The 25318-nt window shown below is 35.5% G+C and overlaps 2 protein-coding genes across 4 annotated transcripts in view; both read left to right on the forward strand.

Moving 5' to 3' along the window:
* On the forward strand, positions 1–23729 carry LOC147069793 (uncharacterized). 3 transcript variants are annotated; one of them, XM_085950547.1, is made up of 9 exons: positions 1–286; positions 9037–9183; positions 11800–13002; positions 13473–13684; positions 14455–14568; positions 14817–15017; positions 16379–16598; positions 19719–19962; positions 23679–23729. In XM_085950547.1, the coding sequence occupies exons 1-8, from the start codon at positions 152–154 to the stop codon at positions 19911–19913; spliced, it is 2427 nt and encodes an 808-aa protein (XP_085806673.1). In that variant the 5' UTR covers positions 1–151; the 3' UTR covers positions 19914–19962; positions 23679–23729. The 3 variants fall into 3 exon arrangements, with proteins under 3 accessions (XP_085806673.1, XP_085806672.1, XP_085806674.1); XM_085950546.1 differs by lacking the exon at positions 23679–23729 and having other exon boundaries at positions 19719–21858; XM_085950548.1 differs by lacking the exons at positions 9037–9183; positions 23679–23729 and having other exon boundaries at positions 19719–21858.
* Positions 23567–25318, forward strand: part of LOC147069794 (uncharacterized) — a 19181-nt gene continuing 17429 nt past the window's right edge. The window contains exon 1 of the mRNA XM_085950544.1: positions 23567–23821. Within this exon, the coding sequence (XP_085806670.1) occupies positions 23687–23821 (135 nt within the window). The 5' untranslated portion in view covers positions 23567–23686. The remainder of the gene's footprint in view (positions 23822–25318) is intronic.

A 25318-nucleotide genomic window follows, 5' to 3' on the forward strand; every position in this document is an offset into this window, starting at 1 on the left:
ATAACAAAAGTCATCTGTCAAAAACGAATACAAACAAAATCGAAGAAAAGAAATTATTACCGAATCTGTGATGGCAATTTTAATAATAATTTAACATAATATATAACCATTATTAACGAAATACGTTTTCCTTTTTTTAATAGCGGTAATAATGTATCAGCGACATTCAGAAAAGGTAGAATATCGAGTCAAGGTGTGCAGAGGATGTCTATTTGTGTCATCAGATGAACTGCCTGGCTTAGATGAAAAATCTTTGATATCTTTTGGGGAGATAGCCAGAATATCTGTAAATATTATACGTCATACATATATGTCTTATTGTAAATATATATATCTATCAATGGTGAAGGGTGGAGGTAAACTGTTTAGATCCGATATAAATATTGCACACTAAACATTGTCAGTCTAACGTATTTGTTTTCATTAAACTTAAGACTACGATGTGTAGACAGTGTTTGTTAGTTTTTAAAATTCAAATAAACCCTGACTAATCAAAGTCATAGTAGATAATAGTCAAACAATAATATTTGTTAATCTATAAAATATCTAATATTATCCCACTTGGCTAAACCATACAAAGTAATTTTAGATATTTTATAGATAGAATAATATTTTTTATCGATTATGGTTTGTTTTAGGCAGGGTTTAATGAATTTAAAAAACTAACCAACATCATCTGTAATTTCTTTTATTTTGTTAACTGTCAATTCCAATGACATATTAAATGGACGACTCACTTCATACCCGGCGCGCACGAGAAATTGTCCATGAAAGTCATTCACAGATGTATAGGTAGATGTCACGTGACCATTGACGTATCCGTTTCCATTATGCGATACAAGCTTCGAGAATTTATAGTAATATAACCTTTATTGTAATGGCGTATTAGTGTCATGACTCATTGCGTTAGAAACAGATTCTCGGTTACTTACGACTTCTCGGAGATTAGACGCAAGCGTGCCCAGCGAATCACAGGCGACTGACTGTCCAATGGTTCCTGTCATTCAATTGCATTGAATAAACATTCATCAATATCTTAAAATGGCATTTTATAAATAATAAATAATACTAACACATGCAAAGTGATATCCCATCTTTCTTGGAGTGTTCAGTAGATTTTTTTACAATTTTTAACTAGGCACATTGGCATTTTGTAACATAATAATAACGGTGGAGTCGAAACCTGACAGTCAGAAATTTTGTATGGGCAGACCCAGCGGTGTCGCCAGACCGCTTGCAAGCAGAATGTTCATTTGAGCGTAGGATACCGATATTAAAATATGAATTTCGCCATCCGGCAGACCCGACACAAAGTGAGTGTCATTTTATTTTCTAGATGCTTCATCCATATTAATGTCATTGGTCAATTCATGGTGGAACTGCATTGTATTGATATTTTAATTTAATAAAACAACAATACCATCTGTAATATTATGTATTCTTAAATCAACGAAAACAAATAAATATCACTGAAAAAGTGTGCACTATTTTTGTCAGATCGCCCATTGCATACCTAAACTAATATGGTTTGGTTTAGGTAGGGTTTAATTGAATATTAAAAACTAACAAACATTGTTGTTTTAATATTAATACTATAGACCGTAGGTACTTACTTGTTGGAATTTGAATTTAAATTCTAATGGATTTAAATTGTATTCATCATCAGTGTGTATTTGCCTTTTGGTGAGTGTACATAGTGCCTGAAGATGCCGAAAGGCGAAACCCGGGTCGTAAATAACGACTCAAATAGAATTGTACAAATTTGAATCCATTTGAATTGTAGTTTTAGTTGAATGAAGACAAATAAGTATGTCTGACAAAGTTTAGTGTGCACTATTTATGTCGAATCTTAACAACCTACCTCCACCCCTCGCCACTGACATCTATTGTTAAAGCATGATAGAATAAAAGATTATTTGGTAAAAAGTAATATTCTAATCTTAACCAAAATACATCTGAAGTTTGTAACAACCTCTGATAGATGCGTATTAGAAAAATAAGACTGAATGGTGTCTGAACCCGCATTTATTGCAATCCAGGCGAACGCGTAGCAGCTTTTTTATTACCTATGACCTACCTCCGTTCACAGCAGGCACGTTTCGACACTGGTTGCTGTTGCCCGGAATGCAGTCTATAATAACAATGAAGTAAATACAACAACTTCATATGTAGCGACAAGCGGCAGCATTAAAAAAAGTTATGCGCATGACCAGTGGTAGCCCGTGAATTTTTCACATTCTTTGAATAGGGGGTGCACTAAAAAATCAACTACATTTGATGAAAATTTTATTATAAGTTATTTTTCGAAAATGCCAATCTGCTTTGGTTTATCGCTAGAGTACCTTACTCCCTAGAGACCCTTTTACTCTCAGCTGATTTAGCCTAGCATATGTGAAAACTCCTAAGCGTTTTTTGCCAAAAAATCGTCTATTTAGTTTTTTTTAAATAAATAATTCTACACATGTTTTAAGAAACTTTTTTTGTGTGTTCTCAATGGTGTATAAATCAATAATAAGTAATAATATTGATAGTTTACATCAATAAAACAAAAGAAAAAAATAATGTATCAATATTTATTTAGAAATGAACGGATAAAACTATGTTTGAACTACAAAACAAGTGTGACAACATTTTTTTATTTATAATTGATATATTAATTTTATAGTATAATCTATTCCTATCTAGGAGTAACAGAAAAAAAATAAACATATTATTATTTCCCTATGAAATAGAATTTTTATAAAGTAATCAAAAAAAAATCGTATAGTGGCAAGGTATTCAAGAATATTATTCAATTCACGAAATCGCAAGAGAATTCGATACAGTATCGAGGACTAACTGATATGGGAATGAAGTAATTTCAAAAAATAATTTTCAAAGCACTAAATCGTTTATAATAATATTTATTCATGTATTTTTTCACCATCCTACCAAAAAAACAGTAGGCATCCATTGTTTGTTCCGGTCAGTTCATAAAAATTACAAAATTCATTTTACTAAACTAAAAGAAAAATCAGAACTTAAAATGTGTCATAAAAATAATGTTTTATTATTTTGATGACCCTCTTTGGTCTCGAGTTGACAGCAAGAGCAATTATGACTTGTGAGTTATTAGTATGACACAATTATAAACAAGTGTGATACTAAAAAAAAATATTAGTCACACCCAACACCGAGTGAATATAGTGCTTTGTCTACACCAGATGAAATATGTCGGGAAAAAATTTGGAATAAATCGTAAATTTGGTTCCAAACTTTCGGCCGATGGATCGGCCCAGATGGAGTTTTCGCATAGGTATGGTGGGCCGAAATATCGGCCCAATAGGAGTAAAAGGGTTAAATAATGTAATATTATTAAACATTTCAGTACAAGTCTGTTTACTGGAAGCCAGGTAGGAACAGCGGCAATTTTCATTGTCGATTTTGGCAAAATGCATGAATTCAAGAATGTTAACCTAACCTAACAAATAATCTGGTACAGTGTTTTTCAACCGGTGAATGCATTACCGGTCTGCGTAAACTTTCACCATGCTATCAACCGACTATATCGCTACACGATTCGAAGAATTCGCATTAGATGAAATGCTGAGAGAACTTTTGAGTGCTGCTGATATTAACCAGAAAGTCAAATTCAACATCATAAGCCAACATTTAAAAGCGTTATGTAGCTGAAAACTTTAATAAATATTTCTCTGAAAATTAAGAACTACGTAAAGGCAAACATCTAACCTCTGGATTAATAATTCCTTTTTGGAAGATATTAAATCATGCGCACTTGATCCTCGTGAGAAAGAAAATCTGATCGAGCTATCTTCTGATGTCACTCTGGTGTCCAGACATAAAATGCAATCATTGTCTCAATTTTGAATATCCCTTGATAAAGAATATCCATCTCTGAATTATAAAGATCAGATTATTGGTAATTTTTTCGACTTCCTATTTATGTGAAAAGAATTTTTCATCTATGTCAGTAATAAAAACCAAACAGAGACATCGAATGGATGTTAATACAGCGCTACGTCTCATAAACAATGCTGCAACCACGTGTATCAAATTTGATTACAAAGAAGCAGCAGCAGATGTGGCACTAACCAAAATGTAATTTTAAATCATAAAATTTAATTAAAAAAATTCTATCTATAATTGTTATTATTTCTGGCTAATACTGGTCCACGAAATATTTCTCCTATGTTCACCGGGCCGCGGGTGTTAAAAGGTTGAAGAGCACTGATCTAGTAGGTATATCGGCTATTTTCAAAATTTACATTTAAATCAACAAGAACCAACATTTTTACTTTAAACAAAGTATTTCTACTTTAAACAATAATGTTGTTTTTCAATTTGTGTTTGGAGTCAGTATGGAACTAATAGGTTGAGAATGTGGCGAATATCATAATATATGTTCACCGGGCCGCGGGTGTTAAAAGGTTGAAGAGCACTGATCTAGTAGGTATATCGGCTATTTTCAAAATTTACATTTAAATCAACAAGAACCAACATTTTTACTTTAAACAAAGTATTTCTACTTTAAACAATAATGTTGTTTTTCAATTTGTGTTTGGAGTCAGTATGGAACTAATAGGTTGAGAATGTGGCGAATATCATAATATAATGTTTGAGACTTTCACAGTTTTTTATCGTTATTGATTTTTCACCGTGTGAGGTTATCAAGAGATGGATGTATGGAGAAGAATGGCCTCCGCAACGAGCCCGAAACTTCGAGGAAAGAAGGAAGAAGTACACGCGGTGGAAACCCAAAAATCTATTACGATGGCGAACATCAACTTCTCATAAAAACTAAAATCTGTTAATACAAATCTCCACTCTGGAGGTCCATATGATCCTATTAGGATCGGACATGGTGAAAAAAAGAAACAAAATAAACATCACACATAAAATACAAGTAATGTTGGCAATAAATTGAAAAATGACATTTTATTCTGCATTGCAAAAAACAATCTATATAGATTACCCTGGTTGACCTGTCTTCACTCCACACATTGGAATTCGGAATTAGCTATCAGAATTCTATTTATTATATGTTCTGTGGTGAATACATTCATACTTGCACTTTCTCGTGCCAGTATAAACAGCACCGCAAGTGTGATGGTGACAGTTTTTAAATGCTTGCGGCGAGTTCTCGTGAACGCGAAAATTTGCAAAAGTTTTCGTATTCAATAGAACCAGGTTCGAAATTATGACACTAACAACAGTTAACATTGGTCTAACATCATAAATTTCTCAGAAAAAAGCTTGATACTACTATGGTTACATGTAAATTGTACGTACAACATTTCACCGTGAGTGTTCTTATCAGAAAGAGATGACTGTATACTATACGGTCTCTAATTTTATAAAATTCAATATGAACATCTATTCAATTTTCATAGCTGATATTGGCAAAATTCATGAATTCAAGAATAAAAACCTGTCAAATTTATTTGCTGCTGGATTCGTGTGAAGTGTAAGCCGACAAGAAGCGTGTTTTATTTAGACATGAATTTTATTTCAGTACTATACGACCCAAAGAGGTTGGATGGTCTTTAATATACGGCCATATATTTCCGATACAACATTTCACGGTGAAGTGTGATACGGCGAACTGCATACGAACAAGTTTCCTGACACGTATTACCATATACCAATTTGCTTGATAATTAATACATTGGCATTTTGTACATATTTTATCTTACCGATAAATAAAATGTAATGCAAATTTTATAACAGATTAACCGGTTTTATGCCTTCAGCGAGTAATCTCGCTCTATGAGGCTGTGATCGATAGGCCGCACATACAAATTTTGCGAGTTATCTCGTCTGACTTTAAACTCCAATTACTAGCCACTGTCGATTGATGTGCATAATCTGAAAAACTAAACACACAGTGACATCTGTTTGAATAATTATGAAATACTAAGACACAAATTGTCTGTATTACGGCGATTGTAGTAAGAGCTTCGCTCTACATTTATCGTGTGTCGCTAAAAATCTGCGGCCTGTCAGATATTGCCATAGTAATGTCGTGAGGCATAGAAAAGGTTAATATTTGGTTGTATGACTCAAGTGTTTTTAAATTGCGAAACAATTAATTCTCCTTCAATATATATCGTATTTCCTCGATTATAAGACGCATCCTTATTTTTATATAGGTACCAATAATAAAAACTAAAAACATAACGTAAACTTTATTACAGATATATATGTTACGCCAAATGTGCGAAATTGACTATTACATGAAATGGGCTAAATTTTGGCTAATTCATGTAATAGTCAAGCCTGTTGCCTTATTCATGAATAAGGTAAATTTTCTGCCGAGTACATGAAATCGCCAGGGCATGGAATTCTTAAACTGTCAACATGACAGCAGAAAAAGTAAATTTAATACGGATGATTTTATTAGTTATAATTGGACATAATATAATATTATTAGGTTAGGTTGGGGTGGGTTAGGTTAGGTTAGGTTAGGTTTTGAAATTCTGAATTATTCAACTGAATGTCCATTTTGAGGTTAGCTAACAAGTGTCAACAAACTATCAAAAACGTACAATCGACCATTGCATGTACGATACCCAAGCACGAATCAAATCGCGAAAATACCTTTTAATAAAATTCATCCGTTATCATATTATAGTTCTAGTTTTTTTGCGCATAGTAAATGGATATGAACGTCATTTTAGTTATTGATTGGTATATTTTTATATTATAATCAATGACATCTGACACATTTCAATTGGTTAGTTTAATTAGTTGCAAAAAATACCACCGGAGCGCGACCACCTATTTTGACCATAGATAATATACGTATATTTTGACCAATCCACGAGCATTTCACACATTTAGTTTAGTTGCAAAAAATACCACCGTAGCGCTACTATCTAATTTGTCCAATGCATGAACAAGGCAGAAAAATTACTGCGGAATTCATACACTCACCAGATATTTTGTCTAATTCATGAATAAGGCAACGGGCTTGCATTTTTCATGATTTAGGCAAAATTTAGCCCATTTCATGTAATAGTCAATTTCGCACATTCGGCGTAACATATACATATAATCACAATAAAAGGGATTTAAAAATAGACATATTATTTACGTATGATGGTCCCAGAGGTATGGAAAAATGCCAGCATTGTCATTCTTCACAAAAAAGGTGACAGAGAAGACCTAGCAAATTATCGTCCAATAAGTCTACTCCCTATTCTCTACAAGACGTTCACAAAAATTCTCTCAAACCGTCTGCAAAATGTACTAGACGAGAACCAACCGAGAGAACAAGCCGGATTTAGAGGAGGATACAGCACTATGGACCATATCCAAGTCGTCAGAGAAATCATAGAGCGGTACCAGGAATACAAACTGCCACTATGCATGGGTTTTATAGACTATGAGAAGGCGTTTGATTCGATAAAGAAATGTTCAATACTCGACGCACTCAGAAAACAAGGAATCCCTGGACGCTATATAAATATTTTCAATAATATATACAGTACCGCAACAGCATCTGTAAATCTCCATAAACCATCGCGCAGATTTCCTATCAGCAAAGGAGTCCGACAAGGTGATACAATCTCACCTAAACTATTTACAGCTACCCTTGAAGACTTATTCAGGCAACTTGACTGGAATGACAAAGGGATCCCCATAAATGGAGAATACCTGAATCATCTGCGCTTTGCCGATGACATAGTAATTTTCTCGCAAGACTCAGAAGACCTCCAAAGCAGAATGCAGGAACTCGCTGAAGTAAGCAACAAAGTAGGTTTGAAAATAAATGTAACAAAGACGAAAGTCATGTTCAACTGCTTTGCAGGCCAAAAAGAGATCCTCATCAATGGCACTCAGCTCGAACAGGTGAAAAGCTACATCTATCTGGGACAACAAGTATCTATAGATGGATGTATATTTGATGAAATTGTTCGCAGAGTAAAGCTAGGCTGGAGTGCTTTTGGCCGCCTGAATAATGTCTTCAAAAGTGACCTTCCACTGTGCCTAAAGCGCAAAGTGTTCAACCAGTGTGTGCTTCCCGTGATGACATATGCGTGTGAAACATGGACCCTAAGTAAAAGAGAGATCCAGAAACTTAGAGTAGCACAACGTGGTATGGAGAGGTGCATGCTGGGCATAACGCGAAAGGACAAAAAGAGGAATGAGTGGATAAGGAAGCAGACAAGGGTTTGCGATGTAATAGAGTTTATTAAAAGCCTTAAATGGAGATGGGCTGGACACATAGCTCGAAGAAGAGACAATCGTTGGACAAATCTAGTCATCCAGTGGTATCCAAGAAGTACAAAACGTCCACAAGGTAGACCTAGAGGCCGCTGGATCGATGAAATGATAAAGTTCTGCGGAAGTACGTGGCAACGCAATGCACAGGACCGAGAGAAGTGGAAGCAACTTGAAGAGGCCTTCATCCAGCAGTGGATAGATTCAGGCTGATGATGATGATGATGATATTATTTACGTATTTCTTGCCGACATTTTAAATGGTAATTAGGGACAAAATTTTTATTAAACTGTTACGAAACCCACCTCGACTACCTGCTCCGCCACGCCAGACCAACTGAGCCCCCCACTATTAGTAATCAGTGATGATTCATCACAAACACGGAATTTTACAGTGATTGTAAGACGCCATCGATTATAAGATGCACCCCGAATTCAGAGACACAAAAATAGGAAAAAAAACGTGTCTTATAATCCAGGAAATACGGTATCTTGTTGTCGCAAAACAATTGTCAAAATTATGTGTACCTATTAGTGTCTGGACATTTTTGTTTATTATAAAAAAATCTAGCATTTTTTTCTGCCAACTAACTTACATTCTTACCATATCAGTCATATTTTTGTCAATAGTAGTTGGCAACACCGCATGACATTGATCGTTAGTTTTGTCGTAGTTAGGCAAAGTGAATGTGGCTAAATTAGTAAAGGATAGAAACCGTTGGATGCAGGTTCGACACTTTTCTGGCACAATATTTTTTTTCAAGATTTGTGTTTCCAAATTATGAATGGAAAATCAATTTTGTACAATTTCAGATCTTTCGTAACGGTGGATTGCCAGAGCGATTGTGTAATGAGTGTTTAGACTACCTGAACCAATGCACAAAGTTCAAGGAGAAATGCCAATACGCCAACGGAATCTTATCCCAGCTGGCTCAAGGAAGCCTCACCGCCGCCGGTCAGGTGAGTGCATTACTACATCTTCTTACTTAACATCTCTATCCGTTGTGCCAGATTCCCAACCGTTGCGCTGCGGTATGCTAGAGTGATTGGAAACTGTGCAGCAGGATTTCATTCCATTGTGTATATTCTAAAGAAAAGTTATATTTTCGTACATTTCACAATCTTTTGGTGTTACGGTTTTGTTGGAGGTAGCTGAAGAGTCGTTGTTGCTTGGTTGTTGAGATGATGGTTTATTGGTTGATATAAGAATACACTGAATGGAATAATAAGGATGATGACATGAGATTATAATCGTGAGGTAATGATGTACTTATGTGAGATAGCAGTACCTGCGTCTCGTGACGGACTCTATGAGTGGAGTGTTAGTTCATAGATTGTTCTTCTTATTTATATTAAATGCAGTACATACATATTGTCGTAATTCTCAATCAAAACAAACACTACAGCGCATCTATTCTATACACAAGACTGCTATCGGCAGCTATCGAGGGTAGTTTTTCATGTTTATATCGAAGTATTATAATTGTTGCAATCAGTGAGATAGACAGTGAAAACTGTCTATCTCACTCACTTAGCACACCCAAGAGAGGTGCTGTTAAAACATTGCACTTGTTGTGACAAATACAACTAACTTATTGTATATAAACTACCCTCGATAGCTGCCAATAGCAGTCTTGTGTATAGAGTAGATGCGCTGGTCTAGTTATGATTGAGGAAACGCTGACAATTATTATTGCTAATGTTTTGTTTTAATAACAAAATCTACATATTAAAGTGTGTCACTGATTTAATGCAGTGTAGCATGATTGCCGTAATCTTGTTCCACCAATATTTAAGTCAAGTAAAATAAATCAGCTGCGGTGCTATTTTCTTCAGTGTTTGTTAACATAAAAATATTTGTGTTTGCGAAGGAGTATTTATTTTTTCAGTTTTCGTTTACAGCCGGTCCTCGACATTCGTACATAATTGGTTCCTGCAAATGTGTACAACATTGAATGGATAAAAATAGAGCAATGTAAAAAAAACATCAATAAGTGTATTTAAAAATCGGTGTGTGTACTTATGTACGCGCGTTAGAAGTTATACTTTGGCGTAATAAAATAAAAACAAAACTTTTGATAACCCAGATTCTTCGACTAGCTCTTAATTATCTTGTTAAATTACACACTCAAGAAAATGGACCGCTTATTGGAACGCCGTTGGTCTATTTCTATACACTTTAACTTATATTACTAAATTATATTATTATTTATCATTGTTTTTATTTTTAAAGTAACAACTGCCACGTTTAATAGTTTGTTTACATAAGAAATTGCAATTGGCTGACAATAATAAATTCGCTGCCTAGGCAACGGAACAATTCTAAACTATAATATTATACTGTATAATCGTCACGATTGGAATATCATACTGAGGCGTAATGGTAGTGCGTTCGGCTGATAACCGAACAATCGGTGGTTCGAATCCAATCGAGTGCATTTAATTTTGTGTGAACAAAATAAATTATGTGTTACATGTCACACACCAAAAATACACTCTGATCAGATTTCCCAAACACACCCAAAGAAGTATAACTTAATAAAATATTTTGGACAATGAGGAAATAAATTCACTTCAGTCTCTCCAGTGAATTTAATATTATGTAAAGAATACCTCGGTTTAAATTTGTTGAACCAGCCTTTACTTGCTTGAAATTCCATCTTGGAATCTTCTTTCAATCGAATCTAAGAGCCTTAGCTTGAATAGTATATTGAAATACTCAGAGGGACATCTCTTTGATGTTGATCATTAATCCATGATGACAAAGATGTCTCCATTTCATCTATCACCATGCCGTGTCTTTTGGAAACAATCTTTGAAGATATATTTCTACAATAACTATAATCTTGTTTTTCAAAATTGAACATTTATCGTGGACCGGCTTAAGTTGTTTGGACTGCTAATTGAAGCAAAAGATTCAGAATGCATAATTATTTCCGTCTTTGTCTCGATCGTATGAAGTCTATAAATATTTAATTTCTTTTTGTCCGTATCAACACTGCAGTTTCCCTGTTTCTCACTCATGTTTATAAATTTATATGAGCGAAATAAACTGACAAACGCATCGGCACGCGTCCTAACGCAAGACTAAACCTGTATCTGACAAAATGTAAGCGTACAGTTTTGGCATTATCGAATGTACAAAACAGTGCAATGGACGAAAGAAGAACATAATATGAAAATCGAGGACTGCTTTTATTTCTTATCTATGTTTCAACACTTTTTATCTGGCTAATCATTCATTATGTTGATAATTCTCAATTCTAAGCTCATTGCTCTGACAAAACTATTATATTATTTTTGACCATGTCTGCTCCTAATACGATCATATTATGGCCCACCACAGAGTGGAGGTTTGTATTAACAGATTTTGGTGTTTAAGAGATATGAATGTTAGTCCCATGCTCAATCTATTAGGTCCATACTCTGACTCTATACACAAATTTTAAAACAATATTATGTAAATTTACCAGATCCAGAAATCGAACCTGGGACCCATGATATTATAAGCTGGACATTTATTATATTAGCATATTATAATGTGTAGATATTAAAATTAATTCCATATTTTTACAGATGCAGTGGCTCACAAATTTGCAGAGAGAGAGACAAACAATATTAGATACGTATGGGGTATTCACTCCTGTGTCCGTAAAATCTGAGACTGTCCTTGACAAAACTATGATTTATACCACACCGATAAATATTCAAAATAATATTGCATGTGGTCCATCTCAGGATCCTTTGGAATGTCCTGACGTCAAGCCGGTCATTAGTCCATTGAACTGTGTCGGAAACGTATCAAATGACTACCGTGTTGGCAATGCTGAACAGTTAAGCTGTTCCAGTAATTCAACACAAAGTTTCTACAATCGTTCCGAACCCCAATGTGCGCTACCGTTCAATAGTAATGATTCTCATTGTGTGGATGGTGAAACGTATATTAAAAATGAATCTGACTTAGATCAAAAACATATTGAGATTGAGATTGATGGTTCGGATTCTCTTATCTATTTTGATAATATTAAATTTGATAACGACTCCGAATCATCTTCTTCGATGCATAACGTCGACGGCTCGACTACGGATGTATTCAGCTACACGGAAGATGTTAAATATCGACAATTGCAAGATGTCAACAAAAATGAAAATGTGGAATATCAAAGATTCCATCCTGTAAGTAATTCTGTTGACAGCTTGACACGACAGCAAAATGTGTTTTGTAATGAAAAAAATTTAACTAAAAATACCGAACAACAGATAAATTTTGTTGACGATGTGGAACAACAAAAAATTCATACACAATCCGATCTAGTTGACGACATAGAACAACAAAAAAATAATTTAAAGGAAGTAAAAACGGCTGAAAATTCAGAACAGCAAAAAGAATATTGTATGAAATTAAATCCAATTGACAATTCGGATCATCAGAAAACTGGCGGGAGATCAAATTTGCAACAAAAGAAAATCGATGACAAAGCGCAAAAGGTTGCGGAAGCGTATCATAAAAAGCTCCAGATGACCCCGGAAATGTTGAAGGTGATCACAGATAAGATATCCCGGGACGAAAAGCTTACATCTCACGAAGCGCAAATGATAAAACATAAAAATGACAGTTTGATTATCACCCGGACGTTGAGTGTGGAAGAACAAATGAAAGAACTGGAGGACGTGAGGATAACTAAAGTATACCAGGAATCACCCTACAAATGTGACCCTTGTGCCAGGAGTTACCTGTACGAAGCGGCCTACACCAGCCATTTGGAGAGACATGCCGAGGTATGTTATTGCTACAGACAGACCGTATCTGCTCGTCATCTGGCGTAATGAACCAATTCATTCAATTCAATTCATTTTAACATGACTGAATATAACATAAGCCGAAAGCTTCTGTCCTTAAACTTATGTGGAATAAGGCCGGTATTAGACTATCAAAGATTTCTGACAAATATCGTTTATGAAGAATATTTGTCAGAGATCTTTTAGTGTTATATAATGTCTTTCATAAAAAATCTTTTATAAGTGGTAATTACACTTTATCAATTATTAGTCTATGTCTCTGGTAAAGTGTGTTTTGCAGTGTAACCAGATGAAATTTTACTTAATGAAAAATAGATTACCGGCCTTCAAAGCATGCCGGACTGCAACGCACATGCAAGGACTTGACGTCTAAACTCAATTTTTCAGACTCATCTTTCCTTTCCTCTAGCACACAGAATTTGTACAGTCTACGGAAATGCTTGTTACAGTCATCCGGTTCATTTCTGTGCATCATCTGCCAGCAACGCTACTTGACAAAGCCGCGGTCCATCTCACACCATGAGCGCGCGCACGAGACACGCTATGAGTGCAAGGAGTGCGGCAAGATCATGATGGTGATATCGGCCATGCGACAACACGTCGCGAAGCACACCGGCCTCCACGTTACAAGAACGTGTAACATCTGCGGCCAAGTTAGCACGTGAGTTCACTTTGTCTTTGCACTCATTCGTTTAAACTAGACCTGGCTAATCTTTTTAATCATTAGAACTAACCGACAACATTTTAGAAATGATACATTTTGTTGACTCTCCAACATTTTACAAAAATAGAAACTATTGGTTTTCCATACAGAGCCGTCAAATGCAATGTGATGTCCCGTTTGGCACCATATTTTTTTTCCACGATTTTTTCTAATAGCTATAGGCTCACTTAGATGAGGCATTCACTTTTTGTTTACACGTGTCACCGAAAGTGAACTACTCATTTCATTCCAAAATTCCAAAGTGAAATTTATCGCGGTGCGGGTTGGAATTTAAACAATTTGTGATTGTGTTGTATGAATGCATAAATTTCATCGAGAGAGAGAGGAATAGGAAAAAGAGCCGTTGGTAGATAAAACTTAGGGTAATGCAACGTAATATCATGGGCAATATGATGACAGTATTCAGGAGTACAGTGCGCATGCGTGGCGTGGGCAGCGGCGTGGGTGCGCATGCATAGCATTTTTGCAAAGCGATCAAAAAATGATCAGAAAGTTGAACCAGTTGAACTTCATTCAATTTTTATTTCCGGATGATCACTTTTGATGATTCGTTGATGAATGTGCGTTTACCCTGGTCACTGGGGATGATTCCTCTGTGATGATCGTCAAAAGTGAATCATGTAAACGGAGCTTTAGTTTCTGAAGAAAATAATGAATGTGATTTTAATTCATAACATAATATTTTGTTTTGTAATTGTTGATTGTAGCACTGAGCTGGGGCACAGTTACCACATGAGACACCATAACGGCAAACAGGGCTACAAATGTCCGCATTGTCCTCAGGCATTCACCGCTCCGAATACATTAGCCAAGCATGTCCGGTGAGTATTTTCGATGTTTTGACTTTTTGAGAGACAGTGGTGATTTTCTTTGACGCAGATAACGCAATTGATTCGTCGGAAGATTTAAAAGGATTTATTTTAATGAATTTAGTGTTTATCTTTGAATTTTAAAAATATTTATTTTTTTATTGATTGATTAAAACACTTACAATGTGAATTATCAATTATAAAAAATAGTTTTCACTGCAAATGTATAGATTAGTTAGTTGTTCTCATTTTCTGATCAGCATTGAACACACGGACAAGGCACACAAATGCAGAAGATGTTTCGATAGCTTTTCGACTGAAGAGGAGCTGGCCATCCACTCCAAAACGCACACAGAAGAGGTGAACTTTTACTGCAAACCATGCAACAAAGGCTTCAGCTCCAAGGCTACGTACAGGTGTCATCTATCCACGAGTAAGCCGCATGCCAATGCTAATGTACGGTAAGAACTGTTAGATTTGAATTTTAAAACTAACACCATCTGCAATTTGTATTCTCGGTTAGTTCTATGACTAACAAAGTTTAGTGTGCACTATTTATCTCAGATCTCCACAGCCTACCTCCACTTCGCTGTTTGAATTTTGTTTCTTTCATATTGAAAAAGATTGGAATGTGAGGAAATGTCGATTTTAAACGTCACATATCTTTGAAATCATTGGATAGTTTTCCAATATATTCAATTCAAATGATAGACAATTCGGGAATGCACAAAATGCACAAATCAAAGTGAAAATGTTTAAAAATCAACAAAACGGTCTTTAAATACGAAATTAGTGTGTTATCTTAAAGATCTTAGCTTATTAATAGTATTAGATAAATTAAATTTGCAATCGAAAATATTCATTTACTGCGGACAGGTTACCGCATTTCATTAAAAGTTAAGGAATAACAAGTATTACCCTCGAAATTTAGTGCTGCGGCCTGATTATAGACAGCCTTGGGTAGTAGCAAAATATATATGGGGATAAACAACTCAATCTGTGTTAGCATATTAAATAACTGACTGCAATTACAAATTCCTGAGTATCTATTTGCCGGAGTGTTCAATTATGGCAAACTCAGTAAATAGTTTATTGTAATTATAATTTCTGCAATATCCGTTTTTCTACATAGTGAGCCATATCCAATGACGTAAACTCCATATTGAGTAGCTGACTCAATTATAATAATTATTTCCTAAATATTCTTTTCAAGATATTATTTTGATTGTGATTATGTCAATAAATAGCAGATCATAATTATTGATTGGGCATGTCACTCGAATATAAGTTCCCGGTCTGTTAGTATCTCAGTCTCTGTATCGCTCCGCACATCTCATTCTACCGAGACTCGGACCTCGGAACAGTATCATAAGTGTTGTAACATAACTACTGTAACATACTCTTATACCTACTGTTTACGCTGCAAATAAAACTCATTTCTCCATCCATCGGGGCAACCACCGAATCTCGATTTATTCATGCACATCACCATAACATCCACACATAACATTTTTTCTATTACCGACATAATCTCTTATCAATGACTGTTTTCTCACATTCAAGCTTTGCCTCAAATAGGGCTGGAAACTAACTATACGTGCAGAGTTAGGTTAGGTTATTAACATACTACTATAATTCTTTTAATTGCCTCGCTTGTTAAGTCAAGTGGTAAAACACACGAATCTGACGCAGAAAATGTATGGAAACAAAAATATATTTTATTCATAAACAACACCTCTGTGGGACACCGCAGCATTATTTTTTTTCGAGGTTTCGAATTCTATTCTACATTAAAAAATAACTTTCACCGGATCGCTTTCAGGTACCAGTGCGAGGAGTGTTCCAAGAATTTCCACAATGCTAATCTACTTCAAACGCACAAAAAGAAATTTCACTCAAAAGATTACATACCGAAGCTGAAGTGTGATCAATGCCCCAGGCGGTTCCGGCTCGCTGTCAGCCTGCAGAATCACGTGACGGCGTTTCACTCCGAGGAGGTGCTCAATAAATTCATGTGTGATGTCTGCGGCAAGGGATTTAAGGTAAATGTGCCACACCATCTTGTAACCAAAACCAAACTTTTAACCACTGCGGGCGACCTGCTTTTGAAATTATTGGTGGCATTCTACTAACTTTAAAAGTAGTAATTTAAAGCAAAAAAATAAATCTAAATTGAAAATAAACATAGATAATGTCAGTACCAATTCAATATCAAGTTATTTTAATAATAGTAATAATTAATGATGACTTCAGACCACAGAACAGATAATGAATAGAATACCGATAGGCAATATTCAATACGCCGCATGGTGAAGCAGGCTTTTGAATGTGTGAGTGTCCTACGAAAATGAAGCACGCATTATGCACGTGCAATAGTGTGTGTAATACACCAACATTAAATAGCGTAAATCCATAAACCGAGAGCAGTTTTTAGTATTCGACCTAAGACGTATTCTTGACAAGTGTGTAAGTTTAACCCGGATTCTTCCTTACTCGAGTCGGTTACCTGCTATCGCCTTATCCGTTGTGTATTTCAGTTCCCATTATTTCTGAGTTCCCTGCTTCAGACAAACATAAAAATAGTATGTAAATAAACAAGATGTTCTCTTATTTTACTTTTATTATCGCAAGCAATATGCTTATTATTTGCTTTGCAAATCATAAATAATGACTACCGTACAAAAATATCAAGTTATTTTAATAAAGAAATGATTTCTTCTCACAAACTAATTAATTCATAAATAAAACAATAACATGTTCTTTTATTTTCTTATTATTAATGCGAACAATGTTGTTGTAAATACATATTAACTATTTTGTTAAAAATCGGCAGAGCCAAAGTTAGCCGATTGTAGCGGAATGTCACTTCTAAAATCCGAAACGGCCACACACACATCCGCTATGCGCTACGGTCACCACGTGAGTTACCTACAAGTCAACTCTTGTTTTACCCGTCGGGTTTTAGAGAGACTGACGTCAATAATCGGCTAACTTCGAGATTGTAGCTTAGAAAAGATTTTCACGCTGCAATTTTAATAAAACCAATGTGATGTGGCCTTCAAGGTGACCAAATCTGACGCAACCGTTAATTAGGATGTCTTGAGCCGTGTCCAGAAATTTGTACGTATGCAGTTTGCCGTATCACACTTCAACGTGAAATGTTGTATCGGAAATATAATATGGTCGTATATTAAAGACCGTCCAACCTCTTTGGGTCGTATAGTACTGAGATAAAATTTATGTCTAAATAAAACACGATTCTTGTTGGTTTACAGGCATTTAAGCCAGCGGCAAACAAATTTTGAAAATAGCCAATATACTGTATTATTTGTTAGGTTAGGTTAGGATCTAATAAAATTGGAACATTATTGTCTGTAATGATCCATGAAAAAAGCGTAATTTTTTCATCTCGTTGCTATAGAGATGTGTCGCTAAATTTCAAAACCCGTAAAAACAGTAGTGTTAGAAGTGTAACGGGAATTGATAGATCCATTGATTTTGTTTCATAAATGACAGTCAATTGGAGCGGATTTTGAAAGAGGCGATAAAATTTTCGTGTAGAGATTTTAATAACGAATCCATTGATATATTATAATATATCTTAACTATTCCAAAAAAGTGTTATAGCTGGTTTTGAAATTTAGCGACACAGATGATCGTATAGTAATTATGGTCATCTCTTTCCGATAAGAAAGCTCAGTGTGAGGCCTCAGTTCCAGCGTTGAGTGTTCTGCGCAACTCAAACGTATAACCGTATAAATGTATAACCAAAAAAAGACAATGTCTACGAACATTTTCACACACGGTTATACGTTTGAGTTGCGCAAAACGCTCAACGCTGCGCCAAACGCTGCCACTCAGGACGTACACTCACTGTGAAATGTAATACGTACAATTCACATGCCACCGTCTTAAGCTGCAAATTTGCCTCTTCATTATGATTTTCATCGAGAAAAATTGCAATCTCTTCTTTGAGTTCAAACATATCACTTTTGCACGAGATAGCCAACCACTTCACAATAGTATATTACTTAGTTTCCGTACAGCTTTGCAAACAACATAACTTATAAAGGACTGTTTTTCATGTAGTTTATAATTAGCGGTCATTTTATGAACTATGTACTTGCAAACCGTTGGTTACATTTCTGTTAAACTTTTCGCGCCTCCCAGTTTGGAAATCGCTGCTCTAAATGGTACTTAGCGGCCACCTATTTACCAACTGAAAATATCTGTTGAGATAGAAACTGTTTTGGGTGTATTACAGGCGCACACACAAGGGGGGAGGGGTTTAGGGTCCGGACCCCCGCAGAAACTACTTAGGTAAACGCACTGACACTTCTTCTTCCTCTTCGTCATGACACCATGACTGCGGATCAATGGGGTAAACAAAACTATCGACACACTCGAAGAGGTAGTCATTGATTCGTAGATCTGGTGAATTATATACTTGGTTGATCAGAATGGACATATTATACGTTGATTTTGTCTCATTGATTTTCAAGGCGATGTTTTTGCAGACGCCTCCAAAGCAGTGAAAATGTTGATTAGCGCATATCTGCTTTTTGGCAATTATGTCTATGTCATCCACTTGTGGATGCAATAGCTTGCAATAACTCTTAGGCGAAGACTCTTAGTTATACGTACAGGCCAAGTGTTCATCGCTAATCTCAAAGTGCTGAGTGTCTAGGTATGGGGAATGTAGTGACGAGAAGCTATATGAAATAAGCGGGGTAATTGTGAAAGACGGTGGCACCTGCAAAATTTTATTAACCTCGTCGCCTTAAAAATCAATAAGTAATGAATTATTCTGTATAATTTTCTCGAAATTGACCTTCCCCCAAAATTTCTGTGTGCGAGCATGATCGTGTCATTATATTGAGACTCCTGAAAACACTTGCCGATTGAGCGCAATAATGTATCTAATAATTGTCGTAGTTCAGGGGTTGTCGATTGAAACAACTATAAGCCAAAAGTAATTGGCGGGGTAAATGTGGAAGTCAGTGACACCTCGCCCCCTCCCGCTGCTTCAAAATCAAAAATAAATTATTATGAATATATTTTTTGAAATGGAACCACATAACCATAAAACCATTTTTCTGTGTATGCGCTTGGTCTAGTAATAATTGTGGAATTATTACTAATCAAAAGTTTCTTTATTCCAGATACTAGCCACACTCAAATTACATGCCATAATTCACACGGGCGAGAAAAAATTTTCCTGCGACATATGCAGTCGAGCATTTGTTCAGAAATCCGCTCTGCAGACACACATCAAGTTGGTGCACCTGAAATTAAAGAGGCCCTTCTCACAATACAAATCGAAGAGAGCAACGCCTGACAGTGACTGCGACGATTAGTAAACGCATATTCAGGACATGACCTATTTTGTTGTGGAGCGCTAAAGTGGTAAGCATGGGGTGAATCAGTGAAAGAAACAAAAAGATTCCTTGTCCGCAGGTCATCAGGGATTGGTGAACCTACAACACTCGGTGACAGAGGACATTTTGTGTGACACACGGGCAAAGTTATAACTTTGTATGCAAAAGTTTTTTCTACAGAGACAGCTGACAGTGATTCCGACAATTCCTAAAAGCAAATTCAGAGCACAAGCTGTTATTAAGCGCTAATGGGGTAAGATTGGAGTGAATCGGTGTAAGAATCGAAAGGATTCTTTGTGGCTTCTTATATACAGCCGATCCTCTTTTTGCACAAGGAATACGTACCAAAGACTACCGTGCAAAACAAAACCGTGTAAAAATAGATAAGGTACGAAATTCAAGAATTTCGTATTTTGAGTTCAAAGATAAATCGAATTTATTTATTATTTATACATAAAAATACATAGTTTTCGATTTAAATCAAATTTAGCATAGAGAAATATATTCATTCAGTGTCGCTACTTGACAATAAATGTGCCTATTTACTGCTGTTTTTCGCTGGCGAAAAATCACTCTCATCGCTGGAAATATTAATTTAATGACGCTGACGCTGAAGCATGTGGCGCGTCTCTCGTATCGAACCTGAAGTGACTGAGTAGAGGCGTAATGTATGTACGTATGTATGTCTGGGCGTTATCCGGTGACAACATATGTATGCACCAGTGGTGTGCGGTCCATTGCAACGCAATTTTTTGATAAATATGTACATATATACATTATTCTTTTTAGTTTTTTTAAACCGTGTTAAGGCAAAAAAATCAATGTAAATAAAAAATAATCGGTACTTTTTTCAAACCGTGTTATTTCGAAACCGTGCAAAAAGAGGATCGGGTGTATATCGTCGGTGTTTTGTAAAAAGGCCGAATCAACCATTTTAGCGGAATCAAGATTTTAATAAAAATACAATATGTACCCCACTAGCTTTGTTGTGTAAAAACGGCGAATTTGTATCTCCACAGGAAAGTACTTTAACGATAATCGACTAAAATTAAATTAATTAAAATTACGAATAAAATAAAACGACATATTAGGCCTTTTAAAATATTATATAATAATGCCTATTATAATGACCGTATTCTTTCTAAGCTTTATTATAAACTTGTTAGATATATTTATAATCATCCACAGGTAATAAACAAATAAATGTCAAAAGTTAAAAATCCTCCTCCTGTAAAATGGCATTTTGGTTAATTCGCCCTTTTTACAGAACACCGACGATATTATATTATTTCATTACCCTAGATCAGCGCATCTATTCTATACACAAGACTGCTTTCGGCCGCTACGGCAGCTATCTAGGGTAGGTTTGTATGTGTTAACACGTACTGTAACAATTATAATAAGTTAGTTGTAATTGTTACAATAAGTGCTATGTTTTAACAGCACCTCTCTTGGCTATGATAAATTTTAGAGCGAGATAGACAGTTTTGACTGTTTAGATGGCTAACTTATTGTAATTGTTACAATAAGTGCTAATACTTCGATACAAACCTACCACAGGTAGCTGCCGTAGCGGCCAAAAGCAATCTTTTGTATAGAATAGATGCGCAGGGATGGCAAAGCTATGACACTTGTGATAATTTTGTATGCAAAAGATTTTTATACTTAATTTATATTAAATTTGACAACACTTGCTAGTTTTGATTGTTTTTTCACTTTTTGAATTTGTTATTGTAAATGCCTGTTGTGTTGAATATTCGTATACGTATGTCTGAAAAAGTTTAATGTACACTATTTATGGCGGATCTTAACAGCCTACCTCCACCCTTCGCCACTGAGGCCCATATTTTGCACCGCTTAAGAGTGAATGTAACTTTTTAAAAATATTTTATACCCTGCAATAAATTAATACCACATCAATCATAATAATATGTCTTTTTTATCCACCCAATATGTAATACAACTTTTGTGTACGGCGAGGGTCATGGCCTCCACATGGGGGGCTGACAGGGCTCTAGCCTGGGGGCCCGGGCTCTGGAGGGGCCCGGCGTGACGGGTCGACCTGATAAGTGAGTTAAACACACATCACAAATTTTCCCTAATGGGAAAAAGTCACCTGTGGCGCCATTTTATTTGTAGTCTTAACTTGGGAATCCAATCCCGGAATTCGGAATCCCGGACAATTTTTGATACCTTTGAATCCCGGGATTAGTACACATAATCCTGAAACTTTCGGAATTGATTTTTTTATCAATCATAATCAATTGGTATGTGTACGTGTACTCATCAACAACATCTTCTTGGCTACGTGAAGGAAGGCGCTGTTGTCAACTAAATGGGTGGAGCTTGTTCGTTTATAATGGAAGTGCGGTTAAAAATGGGAGGAGCATGTTAGTTCACAGCCAAGAAGATGTTGTTGATGAATATGTACCTGCGGAAGCTTTACTCTTGGACATTACCCGAGCGACCGACATTTCCGATTGCCCGCCCACGCACATTGAGATATAATCGGCTGTGAAAAGGCGATACATCCTGAATTCCTTAAGTACAGCTTGAGCGCAATCCTGCACCATATGTTTCATCTGATGACAAAGGTGGGGAAGAAGAGCCCAAGAGACTGGGTGAACGGTGAAATCATTAGACTTCACAAAAAAGGTAACCCTCTTAGCTGCGACAATTACCGAGACATTTAAGTCTGGTATTGAAGAATTATGTGAAGATGAACATCCAACTCAACCCAATTCTAATATAAATATATAGCTTCAGTAAGTATTTTTTAAATTCATATTCAATTCAAGTTCATGATATAACAAAATGGTTTCATTTTACATTTTAAATGATACGAAATACAAGTTAAAAATTTGCGAAAATACCTATTTCTCTTCCAATCTTCGAAATCTTCCAATCCTGGCAATACTCACAATACTTCGAAATCGAAAACCATAGTTAAGATACAACATGAGTGCCGCCGCCAGGCCTCACGTTAAACAGACAGGTGGATAGGCCTAGTTGTTCAGAAGATAACTACAGTTCACGGTGGTTACGAACCTCAGCCATGAGAGGACGAAGAAGAAGAGAGAAATAAAAAACCTTGTATAGTTTTTGTTGTTATCAATTTTTTTTTGTTTTTTTCACAATTTTGAAATTTGGTTTCAATTTAAATATTTTTGTTTTGTAGGTACCTATTCGGAATCAAAAAACAAGTGTTAATTTTTTTGTAACGTACGTAACTATGTACCTAGGTACATGGAAACTTTATTATTCTGCAATTAATTCTGCGAATGAAGCTTGACCTAAAATAAAATAAAAATGGCAAAGCCGCAAACAATTAAAATATTTATATTATTTTTCTTAAAAATACAATTAAATTACCTTACATATTTAATTAAGGATTTATTTTTTTAAATATACCTATTACATTCACAAATATAAAAAAATAACACGTTTTTTATAATATCTCATGAACAATTTGATTTTTGTCGCTTACGTGGTATTGCATGTCGACCGACAAAATTTTTCAGGAGGTATATTTTTTTGTGGTAGCTACACAATCGACGTCTTTTTTTTATTGTTCTATGGCAGCACCAGGCAGCACTGATTGGCCAAACAAAAGTCATCTGTCAAAATCAAATACAAACAAATCGAAGAAAATAAATTATTACCGTATCTGTGATGGCAATTTTAATAATAATTTAACATAATATATAACCATTATTAACGAAATACGTTTTCCTTTTTTAATAGCGGTAATAATGTATCAGCGACATTCAGAAAAGGTGGAATATCAAGTCAAGGTGTGCAGAGGATGTCTATTTGTGTCATCAGATGAACTGCCTGTCTTAGATGAAAAATCTTTGATATCTTTTGGGGAGATAGCCAGAATATCTGTAAATATTATACGCCATACATGTATATCTTATTTTAGATATATATATATACAGTACACTCTCAGAAATCCGCCGCTCGATTATCCGACAACTACGTTATTTTTACTAGTTGAAAGCACAAAATCAAGCTCTATAATTCGCCTTGATTTTTCGATTGTCAAAAATTCAGTAGTCTGCCGCGAACAAGTATACAACGCAGATGCGACAGGTTTATTTTGGAAACTTCTCCTTCGTAAAACGTACGTTCATCGCGAAGAAAGTAATGTACCAGGGAGGAAAGAGAGAGAGTACTGTATAATATAATATGTTATATATATCTAGCAGTGGTGAAGGGTGGAGGTAAGCTGTGAAGATCAGACATAAATAGTGCACACTAAACATTGTCGGTCTAGCGCAGTGGTGGCCAAACCGTCATCATAATTTTCAACACCTGAGTGCTCACATAGCATCAGTTCATTTAAAATTAAATTAAAACTGTTCATCTCTCAGTTAGAAAATGAGGATTCGAGCCATTTTCCACACTTGAAAGAGCAGAATGAATGTGCTGCGGATAATAGCAATTTGACCAAATATATTGAAAAAATCAAGATATTGCAAGGGTCATTTGAAAGTAGTTTTCATGATTTTGCTAAAGAAGAAAACTGCATGCTCATTGTTCGCATTTTATAAACCCATTTTCACTTAGTGAACAAAATGTAATGCAGATGCCTAGTAACATACAAATGGAACTGATTGATTTAAAATCAAATTCATTATTGAAACTGAAATTTGATGAGCATTTTCCAGATCAAAATGCTTCTGTCATAATTAATTTCTGGCGTTCATTACCCTGTGAACATTTCCCAGAGCTAATAAAATTTGCAAAAAGTTATATATGTCGCGTTGGATCGAAATACAGATGTGAACAAGCATTCTCATCCATGAAATTGATTAAAAGCAAAACAAGGACGCGAATAACTGATTTAAATTTGAAGAATTCTCTGCTGCTCTCAGTAACAAATTTAACTCCAAACATTGAAAGACTAGCGAAATCCAAACGCTCAAAGTGCGCCATTCCGCTCAGAGCTCTCTCTTTCTCATCACATCCAACAACTGTGGTCCAGAGTTATCTTCAGCAAACGTGACTCTCCGGCAAGAGATCATTTCTGATTATTGTAGATTGGTGCTCCGAAACGTGTATTTTTTGAACTGGCATAAATTAATTAATTTAATTGCGTAATTGAGTTATTCCTTTTCCTCCCCTAAATGAAGCAGATCCGACCCCTATCCCTATTTACCCCAGCCGTGAACGTAAGAAGGTAGAAAAGGTGCTTGAGTTGTATGGCGCATCTGAACTTGTCTGTGAAAAAAAAATGGTGCATGGTATGCAAAAGGTTGGCCAACCCTGGTCTAGCGTATGTGTTTTCATTAAACTTAAGACTGCAATGTGTAGACAGTGTTTGTTAGTTTTTAAAATTCAATTAAATCCTGCCTAATCCAAGTCATAGTAGGGTCTAG

This window comes from Rhyacophila brunnea, unplaced genomic scaffold (genome assembly GCF_057557595.1).
Source record: "Rhyacophila brunnea isolate RB1 unplaced genomic scaffold, BYU_Rbru_1.0 scaffold_23, whole genome shotgun sequence".
NCBI lineage: Eukaryota > Metazoa > Arthropoda > Insecta > Trichoptera > Rhyacophilidae > Rhyacophila > Rhyacophila brunnea.

Excerpts from the sequence above, each read along its gene's own strand:
- LOC147069793 (XM_085950547.1), top strand. The coding sequence starts at position 152 with ATGTATCAGCGACATTCAGAAAAGGTAGAATATCGAGTCAAGGTGTGC. Across the intron at positions 9,184-11,799 it reads GCCTCACCGCCGCCGGTCAG|ATGCAGTGGCTCACAAATTT; the intron begins GTGAGTGCATTA and ends ATATTTTTACAG. Across the intron at positions 14,569-14,816 it reads ACATTAGCCAAGCATGTCCG|CATTGAACACACGGACAAGG; the intron begins GTGAGTATTTTC and ends TTTTCTGATCAG.